An 18858-nucleotide genomic window follows, 5' to 3' on the forward strand; every position below is an offset into this window, starting at 1 on the left:
CCTCCTCCTGTTGTACCTCAGCTCTGTCATTTCTCCCTCTTCTTTCTGCAGCAGAGGCCACTTTGAGGTCCTTGTGTTCAGCATCACCCAATCTGCTCAGAAGCCCTGTCTTGTCTGTGGGCACAGCATACTCCCTGAAGAAAAGCACATAAAAACAGCAGGAAAAGGGAAGAACAGGAAAAATGCTGCTCTTGGCACTGTTGTGATGTAAGAGGATGAAGCAAATTCCAGGCATGCCGACTGCCCTCTAGCCGTATCTTCTGAAACAGCCACGGCTTACAGAACTCCGCAGCCTTTTCTGGGGACGTTTCCATTGGGAGCGTGGCTCATGTCCCTGCCAGCCTGCGGGGCGGTGCCTTGGCTGCAGCGGGCAGCGTGTGCCAGAGCCGGTGCCACAGCTGCCCATTCGCGGTGCAGCCTGGGGGCACGGGGGGCAAGCAAGCGATGAGGCACTTGGGGCTGCAAAGCCTGGCACCAGTGCCCTCAGGAAAGCCACACTCTGGCTGGATGGGAAACCAAGAGCATATCAGTGTCTGAACTGCTCTCCATTAGAGGGCATTCAGCATTTGCAGGGGCACGAATCTGCAAACTGAATTTTTTTTAAATGTCCAGTGACTTTTACAGAAAACACACAATGAATATTAAAGAAAGGGCATTGCCTGTTAGTGCACTTCAGACACTGTTATGTGGTGTGACTTTTAAAAAACTTTTTTTTAAAGGTCATGCTGTTTATGCTGCATAATATATAATACAATTGCACAGTAAATTAGAGACATGCTTTACAGCCTGCTGCTGTGCTTCATGGAGGTGAACAAAATTTGAAATCACAGGTCTCCTCCCCATGGGGAAACAGTTGTGGGAAATATTTAATATCACAGTAATCAGGGCTTAATGGCCTAGTGATGAGCTATGGAGGCCTCTCTAGGACACCTTGCTGCATCTCCTGCTTGCTCTCTAGTCTCTCTAGAACATTTTTCCATTCTTAACACTGTTAAATTTTATTTTAATTTGCTGCTCAGCCCTGACAGGTTTCTCCCCCAGCAGACAAGAGTTGACTTTCTCTGTGTTGAAGTGGCTGTAGAACTGTGCAGTTCCTATATACATTAAATCTCTGGAAGGATTAATTATTCTATTCCTTTGTAATAGCTTCAAAACTTCAAAAATGCTGTTCTCTTTCTTCTCAGGTAAACCGGGGCATAGAAACTGGATTCTGAGGGACATGCAGACTGATTCAAATATCCCCTCAGGACAGCTCTTCAGGGAGCCAGTATCAAAGGTAAGCAAGTGAGTTAAAGCCAAAGATTTTTGATCCTTATTTTAAAAACTTCAACGCACACATTGCTTCAAAGGGCAGAATACACAAAAAGGGGAGCAGCCATGGAGGAGAGAACCAGACTGCATAAAAGCACTGGAAAGCATTTTGGTCACACTTCAGTGTTGAACACATATGTTTGAAAAGGGATGGGAAGACTGTTGAAAAAATACACTGACTGATGCCAGGGTGAAGGAAATGCCAAGTAAAGGAATTAAGCAAATAAACAGGGTTTTGGAGAAGTGTTGAGAGGTGCAGGAAGAGTGTAACACAAGAAGGAAAGAGAAGCAGATTTCTTCCACCCAAGGGTACAGGTTGTAAGCCTTGCATGAAATGGAAGTTACAATGGGTTTTTCTTAAAGAATATAATTTCACATTCACAGGTCTCTTACCAGAGACTGTTTTAAGAATAGTATTTGGATTGGAGGGGCTGCACACAGAGGACTGAATTACTAAGTAAGCCCTTGCTACTGAACAGGTTTTCAGGGCAACAGCTGCCACCCAGATGGTGTGGGCACTGGGACTCTGAGGGCAGCACTGAGCAGTGTCTCGCAAGCCAGTTGTCATAACAAATTTTATTTCAAAGGCAGATCTACACTGAGGTATCATCCTAATAGAGCCTTCTTGGAAGGCTTCATTCCTGGTCCCTGTATTAGTTATAGAATTTGCTAGAACACTCATGCATTATTAATGAGTCAGCAAAAGGAAATGTTTATGTTTGTAGAACGGATTTTTTAATATAAAGCCATTTCTTGTGTTTAAATAGACTATTGACATGATCTGCAACATATCAAAAATACCTTACAAAAAGCAGAAGAAAGAAATGTTTCACACATAGACACAAATTAGAGAATTAAAACAACAGCTTCTTCAAATTCTATCCTAGAAGAGACAGATAACAAGTTTGTTCAAATGTCAACCAATGAAAAGAAACTTGCTCTAATTTTAAGAAGGATAAAATATTAAGAAGGATAGAGTATCTTATGGGTGAAAACTCTATGGTATTTCTATAATGACATTCCTGGTCAACACATCTGAAGTTGTATTTAACGTGACTGGTTACTGAGAATGCTCCTAGTTGTCTGGTACAGCTTAATTTCATGAAAATATTCTATTTTCTACTGAACATTGTTAAAATACAGCAAAAAATCCTTAGGGATTTTTGTGAGGGTTAGCATTACCTCACAAGCACAAGAAAAGAACAAAGTTCTCATTTCTGCTGTATGATAACAACATTTACTCAGCCCACCCAGTGATCTTATACATCAGTGCCCTCAAAAGCCTGGCTTCATAGGTGACTGTGTTTTTCCCATTGTGCATCCCACTCTCTTCCAGAGGTTGCTCAATGACAGCTGGGATGTTTCTTCCATACTGTTCACACTGCTTCAGAAACTGCAGGCACTCCTGGATGGCGCTGTCCCGCAGCATGATCATGTGCTTGGACATGTTCTCCAGCAAGGACAGGAAACACCGCTTAGCGTAGTACCACGTGTCCGTGCTCAGCTTTTTGTTATAGGGCTCCAGGCTTTTAATGATCCTTGAAATACCAAAGTCGTAGTTTCCCTTCACACAGTACAGGGTACCAATGACTAGATTGACAATGCAAAGATGGTAGGTGTTTTTATCAGGGTATTCATAAGACAGCTGCTCTTCTGCCTTCTCAATCTTCCTCATTAGTTCCTCTGCATCCTCATTCTGGCTTGTCAGGATGTAGGAGACGCAGAGGTTTGCTAACACAATGGCACTGACATCGAGAATGTTGTCGTAGTGCTTTTTAACTATTGGCTCATAGAAGCTGATAGCCTCTTTATACTTGTTCTCCTGCATGAAGAGCACGTGAGCCACATTGAGCTTCCACACCTCGTGTTCCTTGCAGAACTCCACTGATTTGTGGAAGATCTTTTCTACCATTGTGTAGTTCTTCATGTCCCAGTAAATCTTTGCCTGGGCCATCAAGACAGGTATATATTTATCCAGAATCTCATCATATTCATTAATTGCCTTTTTTAGAGCTTCATCATCCCAATTTTGCCTAGCTTCTTGTACCTGTTTTGTGAGTTTTCTCAGCTGTTCAGTCATTGTTCCTGCTGAGTCATCTAGCTTGTGGAAAGCCTCCTCAGGGGCAGTTTGACAAGTAATAATGGCATCCAAGAAGTTGTACAGATAAGGTGTGAGCAGTTTGTACGTCAGATGGGCATTCTCTGCCAGCACATCAGCTGCCAGGTCATAGTATTGATGCTTGCAATAGAGAAGCAGCAAGTTACCAAAAGTTTCTGGCGGACAAGGGTTCTGCAGGAGAAGAAACTGCAGCTTCCCAAACCCATCAGTGGGCTGGCTGTCCATGTTCATGAGCGCCTGGTTGTGCAGCGTGACGGGATCCAGCTCCTCCTCGGCCCTCGGTGGCATATCCGTGAGTGCCTCCTGCGCCGCCCGCACGTTGCGCAGCTGGTACTCGATGGCCGCCTTGAGGTTGAAGGCCTCCACCAGGGCCGTGCGGTGCAGGAGCAGCGTGTTGCCCACGCTGCGCACGTCGATGCCCTCGGTGGTCATGCCCACGTTGAGCTCCGGGTGCTGGTGGATGCCGCGCTTGATGATGTCGGATATGTACTTGAGGGCAGCGTGGTACTGCTTGGCCGCGTAGGAGCACAGCGCCATGTTGTAGGACAGCTCCGGGCAGTAGCCCAGCACTTGCATGGCGCTGGCAAACTTGCCGCTGGCCTCTTCGTGCCGGCCCTGCCGGTACAGCAGGCAGCCCAGGTTGACCTCGGCATCGGCCCGTTCCGACGGGTCCTCGGCCGCTCCGGAGCCGCCATCGGCAGCGGCGGCGAGCTCCTCCTCCACCAGGCTCTGTGCCGCCGGGAGGTCGCCCTGGGCGTAGTGGACGGCGGCCTGGAGGCGCAGGGCCCGGCGGTGGAAGGCGGGCACGTCCAGCAGCGGGCTGGCGACGCGCAGGGCCTCGGCGAACAGCCCGGCCTTGTAGAGGGCCTGCGCGTGGCACAGGCGGTACGGGAGCAGCTGCGGGTGCAGCGCCACCAGCTGCTCGTAGCACTCGGCCGCCGCCGCGAACTCCTGCAGCTGGTAGTGGCAGTAGCCCAGCAGCGAGAGGCAGCCCCGGGAGCGGCAGCTCTTCTGCAGCCCGCGGTTCAGCAGCGACACCGCCTCCGCGAAGCGCCCGCTGGCGATGAGCCCGTACACCACGGCGGTGTGCTGCCCCTCGGGCACCGGCGCGGCCTCCATGGCCGGCCCCGGCGCTGCCTCGGCGGCGGCGGAAGCGGCGCCATCGCTGCCATGGCAACGGCGCGGCCGGGGCGGAAGTGCTCCCGTGCAGGCAGGCGGTGCCCCGGAAGCGGCGGCCATCGCCCTGCCCGGGCCCGACCGGCCGCCCTGCCGCCACTGGCAGCTGGTGCCGGCAGCGGAGCCGCGTCCTCTGCCTCTGCCTCTGCCCGCCCTCCTCTGCTCCCCCCCCTGCGCCCCTGCCCGAGCGCTCACACCGCGTGTTCAGTGCCGGTTCCGAACTGCCGCAAAGAGCTGGGGCCTCCTGAAGTCGCCGCCTGCGCCAGAATGTTTTCCTCATTTCGGCATCTCGTGCAGCCGGGAGTAATAAAGAGTAAAAAGCTCCTGTATTTCTAAACGCTGTGTAATAGTTTAGAATAGTAAGTGGTGTAAAAGCAGGCTCTAAGCTAAACACATAGCCCAGGGCAGGAGCCATTTAACCTCTGTCTTGGGCTTAGCCCACATGAAACATCCCCTTTAGAGCCCTTTAAGATCCAAAGTTGGTTAAGGCTGGTAGGTGGCAGCAAGTGTGTTGTACATTGGCACAATCCGACAGCTTTCCTGCAACTTTCAAAACTAGAGAAAATCACTTCCAACTTTTATTCAACAATGTAACAGTGCTTTGGCAAGACTTCTTTCCCCCCATGTTATTTTTACTGACCATACTAGTAGAGTATGTAGAGATACTCTAGAGCACAGACTGTATAATCTGTGTAATTTCTGTGCATGTGAATAGCTCCCTTAGAGTCACCAGGCAGATCTGGCTTCTGCTTATTCCAGACTAATGCCAAGCATACCCAGGGAAGGAGTTTGGTTTGCCCCCAGGAATGAGTGCTGCAAGGCTGTGTGTCAGAAATCATATCTGGGCCACTGAGTCTGCATGTTTTCAGGATCTTCTATGTGTGTGATTCAGTAATCAGTAGATACAGCTCTGGCTGATACCAACAAGTTTCAAAGAAAAGTAATAATAATAATAAAAGAAAATCATAGTAAGCTGTTAAAATTATTTATCTTTTTAAAGCCTAAGTAAACCCAAGCTGCTAATTTCAAAAGCATGCTTTGAAAGCTGAATCAGCCTAGTTTGATCTACTTAGCAAAACAGTAACAGTTTTAAGATTAAAAAAAAAAAAAAAAGAAAACTGATGCAGAAATCTTTTAAGTTACACATTTTGCAAGTATCTGGGATTCACTTGCCTTAGAACAGACACATGGTATTTCTGTGCATTTGTCAGCTGTCTCCCACAGGCGTATTCCCCACAAAACTGTAGGATGTAATGGCCTACATGCTTAAGAATTCATAATTAAATACAAAGTAATCCAAGAAAGAAAAGGTAACAAGCAATATATAGGATGTATTCCAACAGTGGTACATTCCAGCGACCGGCAACAGGAATCTCTGGGGCATCTCATACATCTCACTTCATTGCTATGTTAGAAACCATTCCCATGATTTTACTCTTTGAAAACTCTTCCTTTGAAACAGCCATTAAAAAAACCTTCTTGTTCTCTCTTTCTTGCCCATAACACTCTAGGCATTGAAGCACCTGTTAGTATGTTTTATGTATCTTTGAAATAAACCTGTTTTAAACTTTCACACAATGCACAAATGACTTATCAGGAACTAAAACTGGTTTGATTTTATAAAGGGAAAATAAGTATTTGGCCTGTAGACTGAAACACTCCTGTTTTTCCATGAGAATGAATTAATCTAAACATCACAAATCACATTAGGCACTGCTGGTTGCAGTTTTCAAAAACAATTTGTGAGTACTAGTATTGGCTTTGCTGGTAACTACAGGCACATTATGAGATTGCAGTGCTCTCTAAGAAGGTGCAATTAGCAAAGTCACCAGACCAGAGAAATGCAGCTGCTGTACCAAGGACACCATCTGAAGAGATACCTGAGCTAGAAACATACCTGTGTACACTGTGGTTACAAAACACACAATGACCTTCTTGGCAAGACCCCTGGCCCTGCATGTCCTAAGGGCTGGCTGAGACAGAGCTGTGTGGGGAGTTCTGTGCCTGCCTGCCACATGAGGCTGCCACTTTAAACCCCAGTGAGTGACTGCTGCTGACCTGGTGCGGCTCTGCTTCGGAGCAGGAGCAAAACCACGTCCTGACAAGCAGAGTCTGCATCTCCATCACATTGTGAAGCTGTTCTGATTTGTCTGTAGGTCCAGGCTGGTTGCACCACTCAACTTATGGCCAAAGACACCTTTTGGACATCTTGTTCTTGGGAGGTTCTTCTGTGTGAACCACTGGGGAGCCTCTACCCCAGGTGCTCCTTGCCTCAAAGAGTGTTCAGTTTTCTGGTGGGGTCACATTGTCGTGTTGCAGGGGAGCACTTTAGTCCAAGGGAGTGCACATACAAGACCTGAGCTCTTCCACCAAAGCCTGTCTGGCCCATGGCCCCCTCAGGAGTGAAGCCAAAACTGGGGCTGTGCCCAGTGGGCATCCTTGTCTCCTTGCTGAGCACATGAAAGGCTTTGGCAGAAGGCAGGAGACAAGCCCACCCTTGTTACTCACCACCAGCTGGTGGGGCAGATGCACCTGCAGTTCAGAAGCCTGCTCAAAATCAAGCAGGATTTGATTGTCTAGTTAATTCCTGATTAGCTTTTGCAATGGTAGAACATTTATGGTAGGTTTTTTTAAATGATTGTTTTATTTGGGTTTCATTTTTTTGTGAGGAAAGGGTGATTTTGGTAAGTAGTTTCACAGGTGGGAATCCTAAGCAAAATTACCATTTGGCCTGAACTACCTTTGAGGATGGGGATGAAGATATGAGCATTTTCTGGTGACAAAACCAAGGCTGCTGCCTGGCTCTTGTGAGACTTTAAGGCCTGTAGTTCATGGCCTAGAAACCTGACTGAATTCAGGCAGCAGTTGGGAGGAGTCAGTGGGGCACCTAGAAAAAAGGGCATTGCCACAACCAACCTTAAGCACCTCTGGGTGTTCGCTGGACAATCCATGTGCCCATCACATTTCAGCACTGAAATTGTAAATGCTAGAGGCCTCATTCATGGCTGGATTTCCACTTACAGCTGGGACAAAGAAATGGTGATTTTTCTTTTGCTGATGTGCTGGGCATCTCAAGGGAAAGGCCAAGCAGCCCTGTCCTGGCTAACAGCTATGTTCTCCACAAGCTCTCCTGGTTTGTCCTTGCCTCTTGTGGACCCGTGTTTTATGTGCATTCACAGAATTAGGCTGATTTCAATGTTTTGGGTTTTTTTTTTTTTAATCTCTCCTTGTTCAGCAGGCAGGTAAGCAAGTAAAAGACAGAGAATGAGATTAAATAACCTACACAATCGCGTCTCTTGTGCATATTTCAGAGAGTTTGGCAGAACTGACTGAAATACTGGGAAAGTGTTTCCCTATCAGAAATAATAAAAAGCAGATACAATTTCTGATCATCAAGTTTATAAGAAGTAGCTAAAAAATGTTTCCACTAATCTTATAATAGACTTGAAATATGTTTCTTTAATATACTACATGCTTCAACAAAGAATCATCTTTTTCTCACTTTTTTTTTTTGGTTTTTTGCTGTTTCCTAAGCTAAGTCTTAAAAAAGGAGATAAGGTTTTTGTTTGTTTAGTTGGTTGGTTTTTTTAAGATTGAGCTAGATGACTTTCAGAGACTGAATGCTGTTCTGAGATGCACTGCTGGGCCCCCCAGTTTCAGTAGGGTTGCTTCATTTTTCCTGAGAACAATCTGATAAGATCAAGCCGTGTGCTCTCATTTTCTTCCTTGTGATGGAGGCACAGAACCATAACATTAGTCAGCAGTTTCTGAATTTTGACCCACAATGGCAAAGATACCAAAAGACAGGAGAAATAGATGGAGGCAATTACAAACAGTCACTTGATTGATGGTTGACATTGTTAGGGCTTCAGCTGTGTGTCAGGCTGCGGTGCTGCGAGTCCCCATCCCTGGCAGTGGGTGTTGCCATGGGCAACAGTGCACTGAAGCCAATAAAAGGAGAGGAAATGAGGGGAGACTCAACCTTCGGGGAGGCCACAGGGTATGCATTATAAATTAAGTTACACTTAGCAGTATGCCATATCAAAATTTAGGAAAGCTGTGTGTACCTGCCAGCAGTTCTGTTGGTTCCTAGTAGCTGTTTTTCCCATAAAGTACGTGTTGCAGGTTTGTATGGCTTGCTGCTTACTAAACTGCTCTGGCTTTATTCAGAGAAGAAAGAAGTGGTAAAAGAACACAGAAACAGTTCCATTTGGTGTATGTACTCACTGCTGTGCAGTTTGCATTTCTGCTCTTTCCCTGCTTCCTTCTGCTAGACAGTGATGTGGTTTAGTTGTGCCCTAACAGATTGGTTCACAATGCTACTGAATTTCTAGCTATTGTCCTACACACCATTAGAAGCACAGAGCATTTTTAGTTCGTTGTGTTTCTTTTAAAGAAAGGATCAGCAGATCTGTTGTTTCTGTTTGATGTAGTCAGCTTTTCTAAGGCTATAACAACTCAGTTTCCTTAGAAAGGAGAAAAGCTCTTTTAGCATCTGGTCAGCTGGGCCAGGTTCTGATTTCCATTAAGCTGCTGTGAGTTCAAGATAATTCCACTTAAGTAAATGGAGTTTGGCACAGGTGTAAAACTAAGCTGAATTCAGCTTTAATTTCTGCTGCCAGACAACCCTATATTTAGAATCCCATTTTTCATGAAGTACAAAGGCTTTTTTTTTTTGCACTATGAATGGGCACTCATAAGCACTGCAACATGACTCCTCTTGTGCCTGGTCATGCAGCAGAGAAAACACCCTCAAATCACAGATCACAGGTTTGCTGCATTAGTGATCTTGGCACTAATGGAAGGAGACCAACTTTCAGGTAATACTAGAGTCATCACAGAGAGACGTTTGGTTTTGTGATCTATCGTATTTGATTAGATTTTTAGGGACACCTTTACCATGGGTGTCAACATGTGAGCCTTGACTAGTGCTGTGCTAGCTGTAGTAATAGCATTTGAAATTGTACTGAAAGAACTGCAAGAGAGGGGTGGTCCAGTGTGATGATATTCTACATCTCTACCATTTCAAAATACTAATTTCTACTGGAAATTATACTAGAAAGGCTTATCCATGTTCTGCTTTTCAATGTAATATAAACCTGAAGCACAAAGCAACAGATTTCCTTTTTTATTTTTATTCTATTAAAAAAAAAAAACCCATTTATCTTTTCCTTAGGCAACACTATAATTAAAAAAAAAGAATGTGTTATAAGAGCATTTTTGAAAAGAAAAAAAAAACCACTCTAAAATTACCATGCAATATTTTGCCTTTATGCAAACTTCTCTTGCTGAAAAATTTGCTGCAGTGTTAATATGAATTTCTCAGGGAAGAAGGGACAGCTCGGTGTTTTTAAAGATAATAAAGTTTGTTTTTAAGTGTAGCAAAGGTAGGCAATTCTAAAGGCCCTGATCAATCACTAAGAAGCTTTGTTGTAAAAAAATACTTCTTCAGAATACAAAGCAGGCTTTTCAGAACATTCAGGCATAAAAGAGGAGGGAGAGTAAGAGAGGAACATCACAAAAGCAGGCATAATTGATTCATAACATGTACTGAAGAGATGCAAAACAACAATGTAATTACACACTATTCTGTTTTCTGCAGCTCCTTGCATATGAATTGGCCAGCTTGCATCCCAGTCCTGGCTCTGTATTATTAATTTTATTAAGCTGTGAGTTCTTATATTTCAGTCTGTTGTCAGCTTTACAGATTTTTACAGCAGCAGTTGAAAGTGGTGGAGCTGAGTGAACGCTTCTTCTGTTTGGTGTTGCGTGTCGCTCCAGACCCCAGCGCAATCCCACTGCAGGCTTCCGTTCAGTCCCACTAAGCCTTCCAGGAAAAGCAAACTGTGCTGCCATCAAGATAATATCCCATCAATTAGGCATGTCTGGGAAAGCATTTCTTAAAAAATGGTGGGTCTAAGCATATGAAAACCTTTCAGACAGCTCTTATTGTAAAGTGACACTGATATTTGCAGGCTTAGTTTATGTCTTTGAGGGACGTGGTGAAGCTAGAGGAAAAGGAGGACAAGGATGCTGCCTGAGAAGGAAGTCTTTTCTGGTGCAGCTCCTCCCATTTACCTCTATTTACTGCCACGGAGTCCAGCATAGGCTTCAGTTTCACATTCAGCTTCACTAGACACTGGAAGAAGATTAAAAAGAGGATGAGAGAAAAAATACAGTATATCCATGGCATAGCAGGGGGAAAAAAAGAGTTTAATCTGCACTACGCCCCTATTCTCCTCACTCCCATCTGTAAATACCTGTGGGGGTAAATTTATTGTCCCCATTTAGTTCTCTTTAACTATCTGACTTGTTTTACATAAGTCTTTAATCCACAAAAATGTAGAAAAAGGCACAAAAGATGGCAGAGATGCCGCTCAACTACTTTAGCTTTCTTGCAATCCTTAAAGATAGTCCTTTTGAGGGATCCCCAAGTGCCTGAGGCTGCCAGCTATGGCATCTATGAGCAGGAAGGTCCACTGGCTGGATGACAAGCTGGACAAAGCTGAAATAATCTTCCTAGTGCTCGATTCTTTTTTCCTATAGATGACTAAACCACAACAGTACTGTGCTTTCCCAAGCTGGCAGAAAAAACAATTACTGTGTGCTCAAATTAAAGAAATATGAATGAGTTTTCTTTGAGGTTGCACTGAAATCACCTCTTCTCTACATATCCAGTCCAAAGGTCACAGAGGCCAGTAAGAATCTTTAATCTGGTTTCATCTGGCTTTGAATATATCCCCGAATTATGGAATTCCTGCACACTTTTGCTACAGGTTATTTTACCTTCCCCTTTAATATCACCTGCTTATGTTCAAAGACCACAAGTACTTCACTTGGTTTTGTATCTATATTAAAGAGACAGAAATTAACAGCAGCACTGGATGTCAGGAATGGGTTAACCACTTGCCTCCCAAGTGGTCAGGTAATGTGTCCTCTCAGGACAGAGAGTGTTCTTTTGGAGCTTTTCTGGTTAGCAAGCAGTGGCTTTTGCTGAGAGCTGGGCAGCATGCTTTCTCCTATAGCATGGAAACTATGTATTTGTCATTGGAAAGAAAGGATTGGTGCCAGATTAAAAACCAAAAAGGACAAAGAAGATAGAAAAAGTTGCTCTTCTAGAAGTGCAGAAAATGATAAGAAAATGAAAAGAAAGGGGGAGCAGGTACCTTTGCAGTTGATCAGGTTTTGCTTTAAATAGCAGGGTTAACAGGAGCTGCTTTAAATGGTCCCCAGAGCCCAGACAACACTAAAGAACTGGATTTTTTTTATAGCTGGCTTGCAAGCCATGGGAGCTTGGCTTGAAACAAGTCTTGGTAGATTTTTAATTGAGCTATTATATGATAATTAAGGGTTAATGGCCTGATTTTAAGACGTGCTGAAAACTTGCAATTTCAGTTGAGTTCGGAAGGAAATATGAATGCTCAGCATTTACGAAAAATCACATCATGAGGAAGAAGCTGGAACTTGAATCAAATCCACTTCAAAATTATTTCCTTAGAATATGGCCCAGATTGGGCAGATAATTTTGCAGTCTTGGGCCTGGGGTAAGAGGCAGGGTTCACTGCAGCCTCTGCCCCCTACAGCATTGCTTGCTGCGGATGGTCATTCATTTTATAGAATAGATAAGGATTTTCAACTTTCTCATTTCCATGCCTCACAACTCTGCATTTGTATATGTTTATTTCAGACTGTTGTATATTCCTTAAACCTGATTTGGCAGAGTCTAAAACAGAGGGACAGTAATGTATTATAAACAGCTGAGAGTATCTGAAAAGCTCACTGCCATTACCATTAGCACCTGCATTACCACTGCCGGCTCAGTGTCTAGAGAAAGCACGTGATACTCAGCCCTTGATAGCAACATATCAGACAGATCCTTTCTGTGCACAACCAGTACCTTCAAAAAGTTTTTGTGAAGTCTTTTTCCAATATACATATTTAATTTAAAAAAAAATCAAATCAATTAATAATAAGAAATACATATAAGCAAGCAGCCTGCTGGTTAAATCAGTCTTTAAAAACTGGTATGCTTCAAACCTCTGTAAGCCCAAAGATGTTCTGCACAAAACAGCCGTACAGGCTGTTCCTGTATGTGTATGTATGTGTGTGTGTATATATACATATATATATATATATATGTATAAATGTATATGTATACACATATATACTATATTTTCTCTCTCTCTCTCTCTCCATATATAGTATATATACTATATACACTATATATATGCACTATACCCAGGAACCTATAGCAGCTGCAGGCAGCACAGAGAAGATGGAGCTCACTGGGACTGCAGACTCTGTGTCAGTGTGGCTGTGCAGCTCTCGACTATGTCTGTGTCCTCTCTGTAACCTTGCTTTTTTGCCAAGGCTGACCACAAGACTGTGATGTTTTCCAGCCTAGTTCCAGGGAGCAATTGCAGAGGTCTGGGCATGACCTCCTGCTGTGCCTGTCCCTCCAGGCACTGGCATCTGCCGTGGCTTATGGCAGGAGGCAGCCCTGTCACGGACTGTGCCAGGATGGCTGCGAGTGCTCGAGGTGCTCGCAGCAATTAGCTTTGCATTGACTGCAGCAGGGACCAGGAGCCCAAGTAGGCTGGGGATAGATTCAGGAAGCGCCCCCACAGTTCTGTGGTAATTGCTGTTATCCTATGAGCTGTAAACTCATTTTAAATCTGCAAGTAAATACACATCTATTTCTTCGAAATATAGATCTAAGCGGACATTAGAGTCCAATAACCCAGGTGCAACAGAGGGTACCAGGTAAATAACAAGAATGGTTAACTACTAACATTAACTTTGATGAAACAGATTATAAGGAGTATTTAAGAAAGAATAAACCATGTCTTTGATATTAATTTTTACCATCGCACCAGCAATTAATTCAATGGAATACGTACAAAATATATAGTGTAATTCTAAGAAACTTTATTTTGTTACACATTAATTTAGCTTAGTGATACTTGACAGTGCAGATTTTGTACTTGGTCTATAAAATGTCTTTATTCAGACATTGATTTGATGTTTGAACCACTGCATCTGTATTTAGTATCCTTTCACTTTGGGATTTTTTCATTCTGATCTAGTCTTTTAATTAAACTGACTACTATAATTCCTATAGAAATTAGCTTTTATTTTATTTTTTCCAGCCACCAAAGCATTTCAGTAGGGCTTCTCTGATACAAAGTGCACAAATTGGATTTTATTTCTTCTTGAGATGTAATTAAAAACTCATTTGATTACTATATATCTGGCCCTGTTTTAATTATTAAACTCCAGTAATCAATTTGCTTTTATGAAGCTTCTGGGAAATTATCTCAAAAGCAACACATTTCTCTCCCTTCTGGCAGGGTCTGCACCATTTACTGAATTACATTCATTGCACCTGTTCCTGATCCGGATTAAACCACCAATTTATTCCCAAAGCTCTTTAAGTTTATTTGGCTGTAGCCTTGTCAGGGTTTTCCACCTCCTGGCTGCCGTTTTTGCTTTCTGTTTTACTGAATGAGAACCCCTTGATGTACTGCTCCTCCATGCTACTGTTTTTGATGCATGCCTCTTACAAACAGCTTTGCTCATGATCTGTCTAATTTGGTATCTAGGTTCTTAATGCCTTATTTATTACTTGCCTTCCTAGGAAAAGGCTGGGTCTTCACCAGCTGTCTGACATGGGATACCACCACCTAGCCTCAGTAGGTGCAGGAACACCCTGTTCTATCCCTGCTTGGTGCCATGGGCAGGCTGGGGACAGGGAGCCCTGCCTGGGGCAGTTCCTGCCTCCCCTGGGACCTCACTGCCCACTTGCAGGTGCACTGCAGTGCCTTGTGCACAGCAATGGGTACAGGATTGGTGACCTTCCCCATTCCAGCCCCTTTACTGTAAAAGCTGTTTAGCTGCAGAGTGATAAAACGTGGGGGAGGCTCTGCCTGCTCCAGCATTAGGAAAAGCCAGAGGGGTTTGCAGTTCCCTTCTGCATCCATGTATTACCTTAGATGTGTGACTAAGCTGTTTGTCAGAAAGTTGCTGTATAGCAGTGTCTTTTTCTTAGCACCTTCAATTATTTAGATGTCCTTTGGGACTGTGTACTACTCTGCCCACAGCATTCTTTCCCAAAGTATAGCTCTGCTTATCTATAAACTCCTCAGCACAAGAAAATGTTAACGGCACTTCAGCACTACATTGTGCGCACCTGGGAGAGGGGCAGGGCTGCCTGAAGGAAGAGCACAAATGGGAAAGAGCATAAGATACTCAGAGGAAGTTATTTATGGGAGAAGGTAAGGAGGGCAGAGTGGCTTGGTTTTTCTTCTCTTTCTTTCCTTGTGTATAGAGATGTATATTTTGGTAGATAAAGTATATAGAATGCGGAAACAGTAGTAGTAAAAACAAACCCCTTTAAGAGAGAGGGTGATGGGGAGCACTGGAGGCATTTGTTTCTTCCTCTGGGTGCCAACTTTCTGGGTTGAAGTGGGGTGTGGGGGGAAGAAGACTTCATCTGCTACATTACCTTTATCTCTGGGCAAGGATATTAGTGAAACTGCCTAGATGCAGCACAGCTGTGGTCAGAGGCTAAACTTATTGCTAAAGCAAATACCAAATTTTCTTGTATTATAAGACTAGTACCAAATCTTTTTAAAGAGGGGCACAATATGCCCTAACTTACAAACACTGCATGACTTTTCTTTTTGCCCCCTCCCTGCCAGAGATTCTCATCCAAATATTGACCAGTTCTGACCTTGCTTAACTTACGAGCTTTGACAAGATTACAGCTCATGAAAGTATGGTTGCGGGGCTAATATTTGTAAAGTGAGTTTATGGAATAAGACCATATAAATTCATTTTTATGACTGAGCACATATAAAAAAGTTATAGGTCTCAGTGTTCACTCTACTTTGGAACCCAGTGCTTTCTAATGAATCACTTTTATTATGTAGGCAGTTTCTTAGTTGGAAGGGAGGGCCAGTGACCGAGAAGCCATGGGGATAAATTCAGACTCAGTGTAAGCATATGAAGCATTGTTGAAGTCAAGAGAGTCATGACCAGTTACAGCAAGGCTGAATTGGACTCCTGAGTTTTGCTGAAGTGGCTTTCACATGAGAATACATAGGCCAAAGGTGAGCCATCTATCTGAAAGTCCTTGAACTTCAGATTAGTTCAGATAAAAGGGAACCTGTGCTGCAGTCATCCACAGATTTTATCTTCATAATACAAATAATTTGTGGACGTTGTTTAGAAAACCCAAAAGCATTTCTGAATATATGTCCATATACTAAACCCAAAAACATTGCTAGAATTCTACCTTCCATAGTAGAACACAGAAGACAAATACATACAGAGAATGATACAGAGAAGATATAGGGATTAACTTCTATGAACCCTTGACTGTGTGTGTATATGAATTAATTATTTGCCCTACTGATTCAGGACTGTATTTAATCATTATGTTCTTCAAAAACATACAGTATTTGTGAGGGGGTTGAGTTCATGAAAAAAACATTATTGCAATCTCCTTGTGTTTGAAGGGGACTTTGTTTATTCCTTTTAGGGCTTAATGAGGAAAGGTCCAGGTCATCACATACATAATGCATTAGTGGATTACTTTTTCATTTCTATCAGGGAATTTTTTTCTGATGCCTAAAAATGTAATTAGGAGAAATGAATATATTACTAATTTCCCTTGTAGAAAACAGGAGTTTCTTTTAGCTTCTCTCTAAAAATTGTTAGTGGATGGAGGCCAGTTGTGACTGGAAACTGATCTAATACATGCACAAACGTTCTGCTCTTCCTCTGTGAATTAATGTTAAGCTTCTTTCTGGTGATGGTACACTGGCAAGAATAATACTGTACTCCTTTGGAAGTAAACTACAGAGGGATGATTATAAATTAAGATTAACCATTGGTAAAATGTGCTGGGTATTTCAGGGAAGAAAGTACGTACAGAGCTCCTGGTAGCAAAATGTGCTCCAACCAATATCACACACATTATGCAGCCAAAGGGAGGGTGATTCTGAAGGAATGGGACCAACTGAAGTAGCTCTGCTGATGTATTGCTACAGTTGCAAAGGATTCATCTGTTGTTCATTACAATTTCATGAAATCAAGGGTTTGCTTGGAAGAGTTATTATTTCATAAACAACTTCTTATTTAATTCTGCTGTTCATGGTTTTGATTCTACATCTGAAGCATGCCAGAGACAGAATATTTCTAACGCCTTTGCTTTCAACATTTTAACCAAGTAGCTGATCAATGTCTTCTGCCTTGCTATTAAATGGATTTTGAAAAATTCTTCAAATCATATCAGTCTCATATGCCGATTTAATTCTTTGAATTTACCCTCAGCTGGGAATTCTGCAGGCAACTGTGATTCTGTTGTGTTAGACACTTACTTGAAGTGTTTCATCCATCATCATTTCTAGTCCTTTTCTGATGCAATGTAGTTTGTGCTTTGTCTTTCTTGAAAACTGAATGGCTGTTAAATTATCCATTCATCTTCTTTCAGATTTGCTGTACAATTTGAGTTCTCTCTATTGGCTGTCTCTTCTACCTTATTTGCCAACTTTTCAGTCTACTTCCTCAGACCTTTATATAAGTTTCCATACATGATTGCCATGTCCTTCACAACACATAGGGCAGATAATTCTAAGTAAAACAGCAACAGAAATTATAATATTATGAATGATTCAATTTTTCTCTCAGACTAGGGTGAAAGCCTTTAGTGAAGCTTAGCTTCACTGGAGTCAATGGGAAATGTTTGTTTTTCTCTCTTGTCCCAAATACCTTTGTTGATGAACTGCCCTTTCAGCTGAGACTGTTTTGGGATAAGATGACTCAGAAGTAAGCTGAAGTATTCTTGTCTGAAGGAAAAAAAAAGTACTCTTTTCTGCTGCCTCTTCTAAACATTTTGGACAAACTTGTAAATTCTTTAAATTGTTGATTGTAATACAATGTTGCATCAATTATCTCACCAAGTTATGAAAACCATAGCAAAAATATTATTCTAATTTTCAAGGGCAAAATGAAACCTTTCTTGTTCTCAGGAAGCAGGAAAAGAGGATCAGGATCCTTGCACCTTTTGTAAAAAAGAAAGATGTTCATGATAGTCACAGACAAAAAAATCTTTGCTCTGAAACCACCAAAACTACTTCTCCATATTTTCCTGTGAAATAGTGACAGACTTAAATAGAAATTGCAAATAAAATAATTCTTTCTTCTTTTCCTAGTTTTTCTTTCTTGTATAGCCCTTCTTAACCTTTTCTATTAGTAGGAAAGTAGCAGACAAAAGCTTAGAATAAAGACAATAGATAAGAACAATTATTTGGTAATGCTTGTTCCGTTACCGGAAGTTTTAATACATGGATAATATCTGAGTTTTCTGCAAGTTCCACAGAATTCATTCTGGATAGAATGAATCTCATAGATTCATCATCACTAGACAAGAAACAAAGCAAGGAAAGTGCTGAACCTATTTAAGTTCCTCCTTCAAGGCTACAAAGAGATCCTTCTACTGTGCCAAAAACCTCTTTTCTGTGGGCCAAACCCTTATTCCTAACATAATCCTTAGCTACCAACTTCCCCCCCTGGCATTTGGCCTGATTAAGTTTCCTCTGAAGCAAATTTCTTACAAACACAGCAAAATATGTTGCACCTGCTCTTCCTTGGATAATATTACCCACTGGATTTCATCAGGGAGGGAGACTAATTTGATCTGCCAACATCTGTTTGATCTGCCTCAGTCCCTGGTATGACAAACTGCATCCCAGGCTGATGTGCCTAACTATTCCTTGTCATCCAGGTGCTCTCAGGAAGCACAAATGCTTTATCTCCCACTCTCTGTGTCCAAATCAAAGGTCAGAAATAAGCCCTGCCAAAAGAGTGCATCTTTATGGTGTTCTTTAGAATCTATTAAAAGTTATCTTCCTCTTCCTTCAACATGGTACAAAGGAAAAGCTGGCTCACAGAGCTGATCAAATTGCTTCCATTGAACAGATCTTTCCAAACAGCTTGGTCCTGAGTTTTTTGTTTTTGTTTTTGTTGTTGTTAAAACACTTGATAACTTAAGAACGTGTTTCGTGGACTGTCCATATAGGTGCATGGTGAACAGCTGGTGAGTTCTCTGCCCCCTGACTAGTTGCTAACTTAAAATATAAGAGCAGTGCCCTGACTTTTGTATCAACAATCCCAGGTATGGGTGAATAGTGGAAAACCATTTCCAAAATGTTCATACAGATAAAAAAATTCGGTTTGAAAAATTTAGA

The 18858-nt window shown here is 42.6% G+C and overlaps 2 protein-coding genes across 4 annotated transcripts in view; both read right to left on the reverse strand.

Annotated features, from left to right (window-relative positions):
- Positions 1–2023: 2023 nt before the first annotated feature.
- LOC134421369 (intraflagellar transport protein 70B-like) lies at positions 2024–4582 on the reverse strand. Its single transcript, XM_063162195.1, has one exon. The coding sequence runs from the start codon at positions 4547–4549 to the stop codon at positions 2549–2551; it is 2001 nt and encodes a 666-aa protein (XP_063018265.1). The 5' UTR covers positions 4550–4582; the 3' UTR covers positions 2024–2548.
- Positions 4583–5599: 1017 nt separating this feature from the next.
- The window catches only part of PDE11A (phosphodiesterase 11A), a 108391-nt gene continuing 95132 nt past the window's right edge, over positions 5600–18858 (reverse strand). For 2 of the 3 annotated variants that reach the window (XM_063162196.1, XM_063162199.1), the window contains one exon: positions 10322–10745. In XM_063162196.1, the coding sequence (XP_063018266.1) occupies positions 10584–10745 (162 nt within the window). In that variant the 3' untranslated portion in view covers positions 10322–10583. Of the gene's footprint in view, positions 10746–18858 lie in introns of all 3 variants that reach the window. The other variant, XM_063162197.1, reaches the window with a different exon arrangement.

This window comes from Melospiza melodia, chromosome 8, assembly GCF_035770615.1.
Source record: "Melospiza melodia melodia isolate bMelMel2 chromosome 8, bMelMel2.pri, whole genome shotgun sequence".
Classification (NCBI taxonomy): domain Eukaryota; kingdom Metazoa; phylum Chordata; class Aves; order Passeriformes; family Passerellidae; genus Melospiza; species Melospiza melodia.

Excerpts from the sequence above, each read along its gene's own strand:
- LOC134421369 (XM_063162195.1), bottom strand. The coding sequence starts at position 4,549 with ATGGAGGCCGCGCCGGTGCCCGAGGGGCAGCACACCGCCGTGGTGTAC.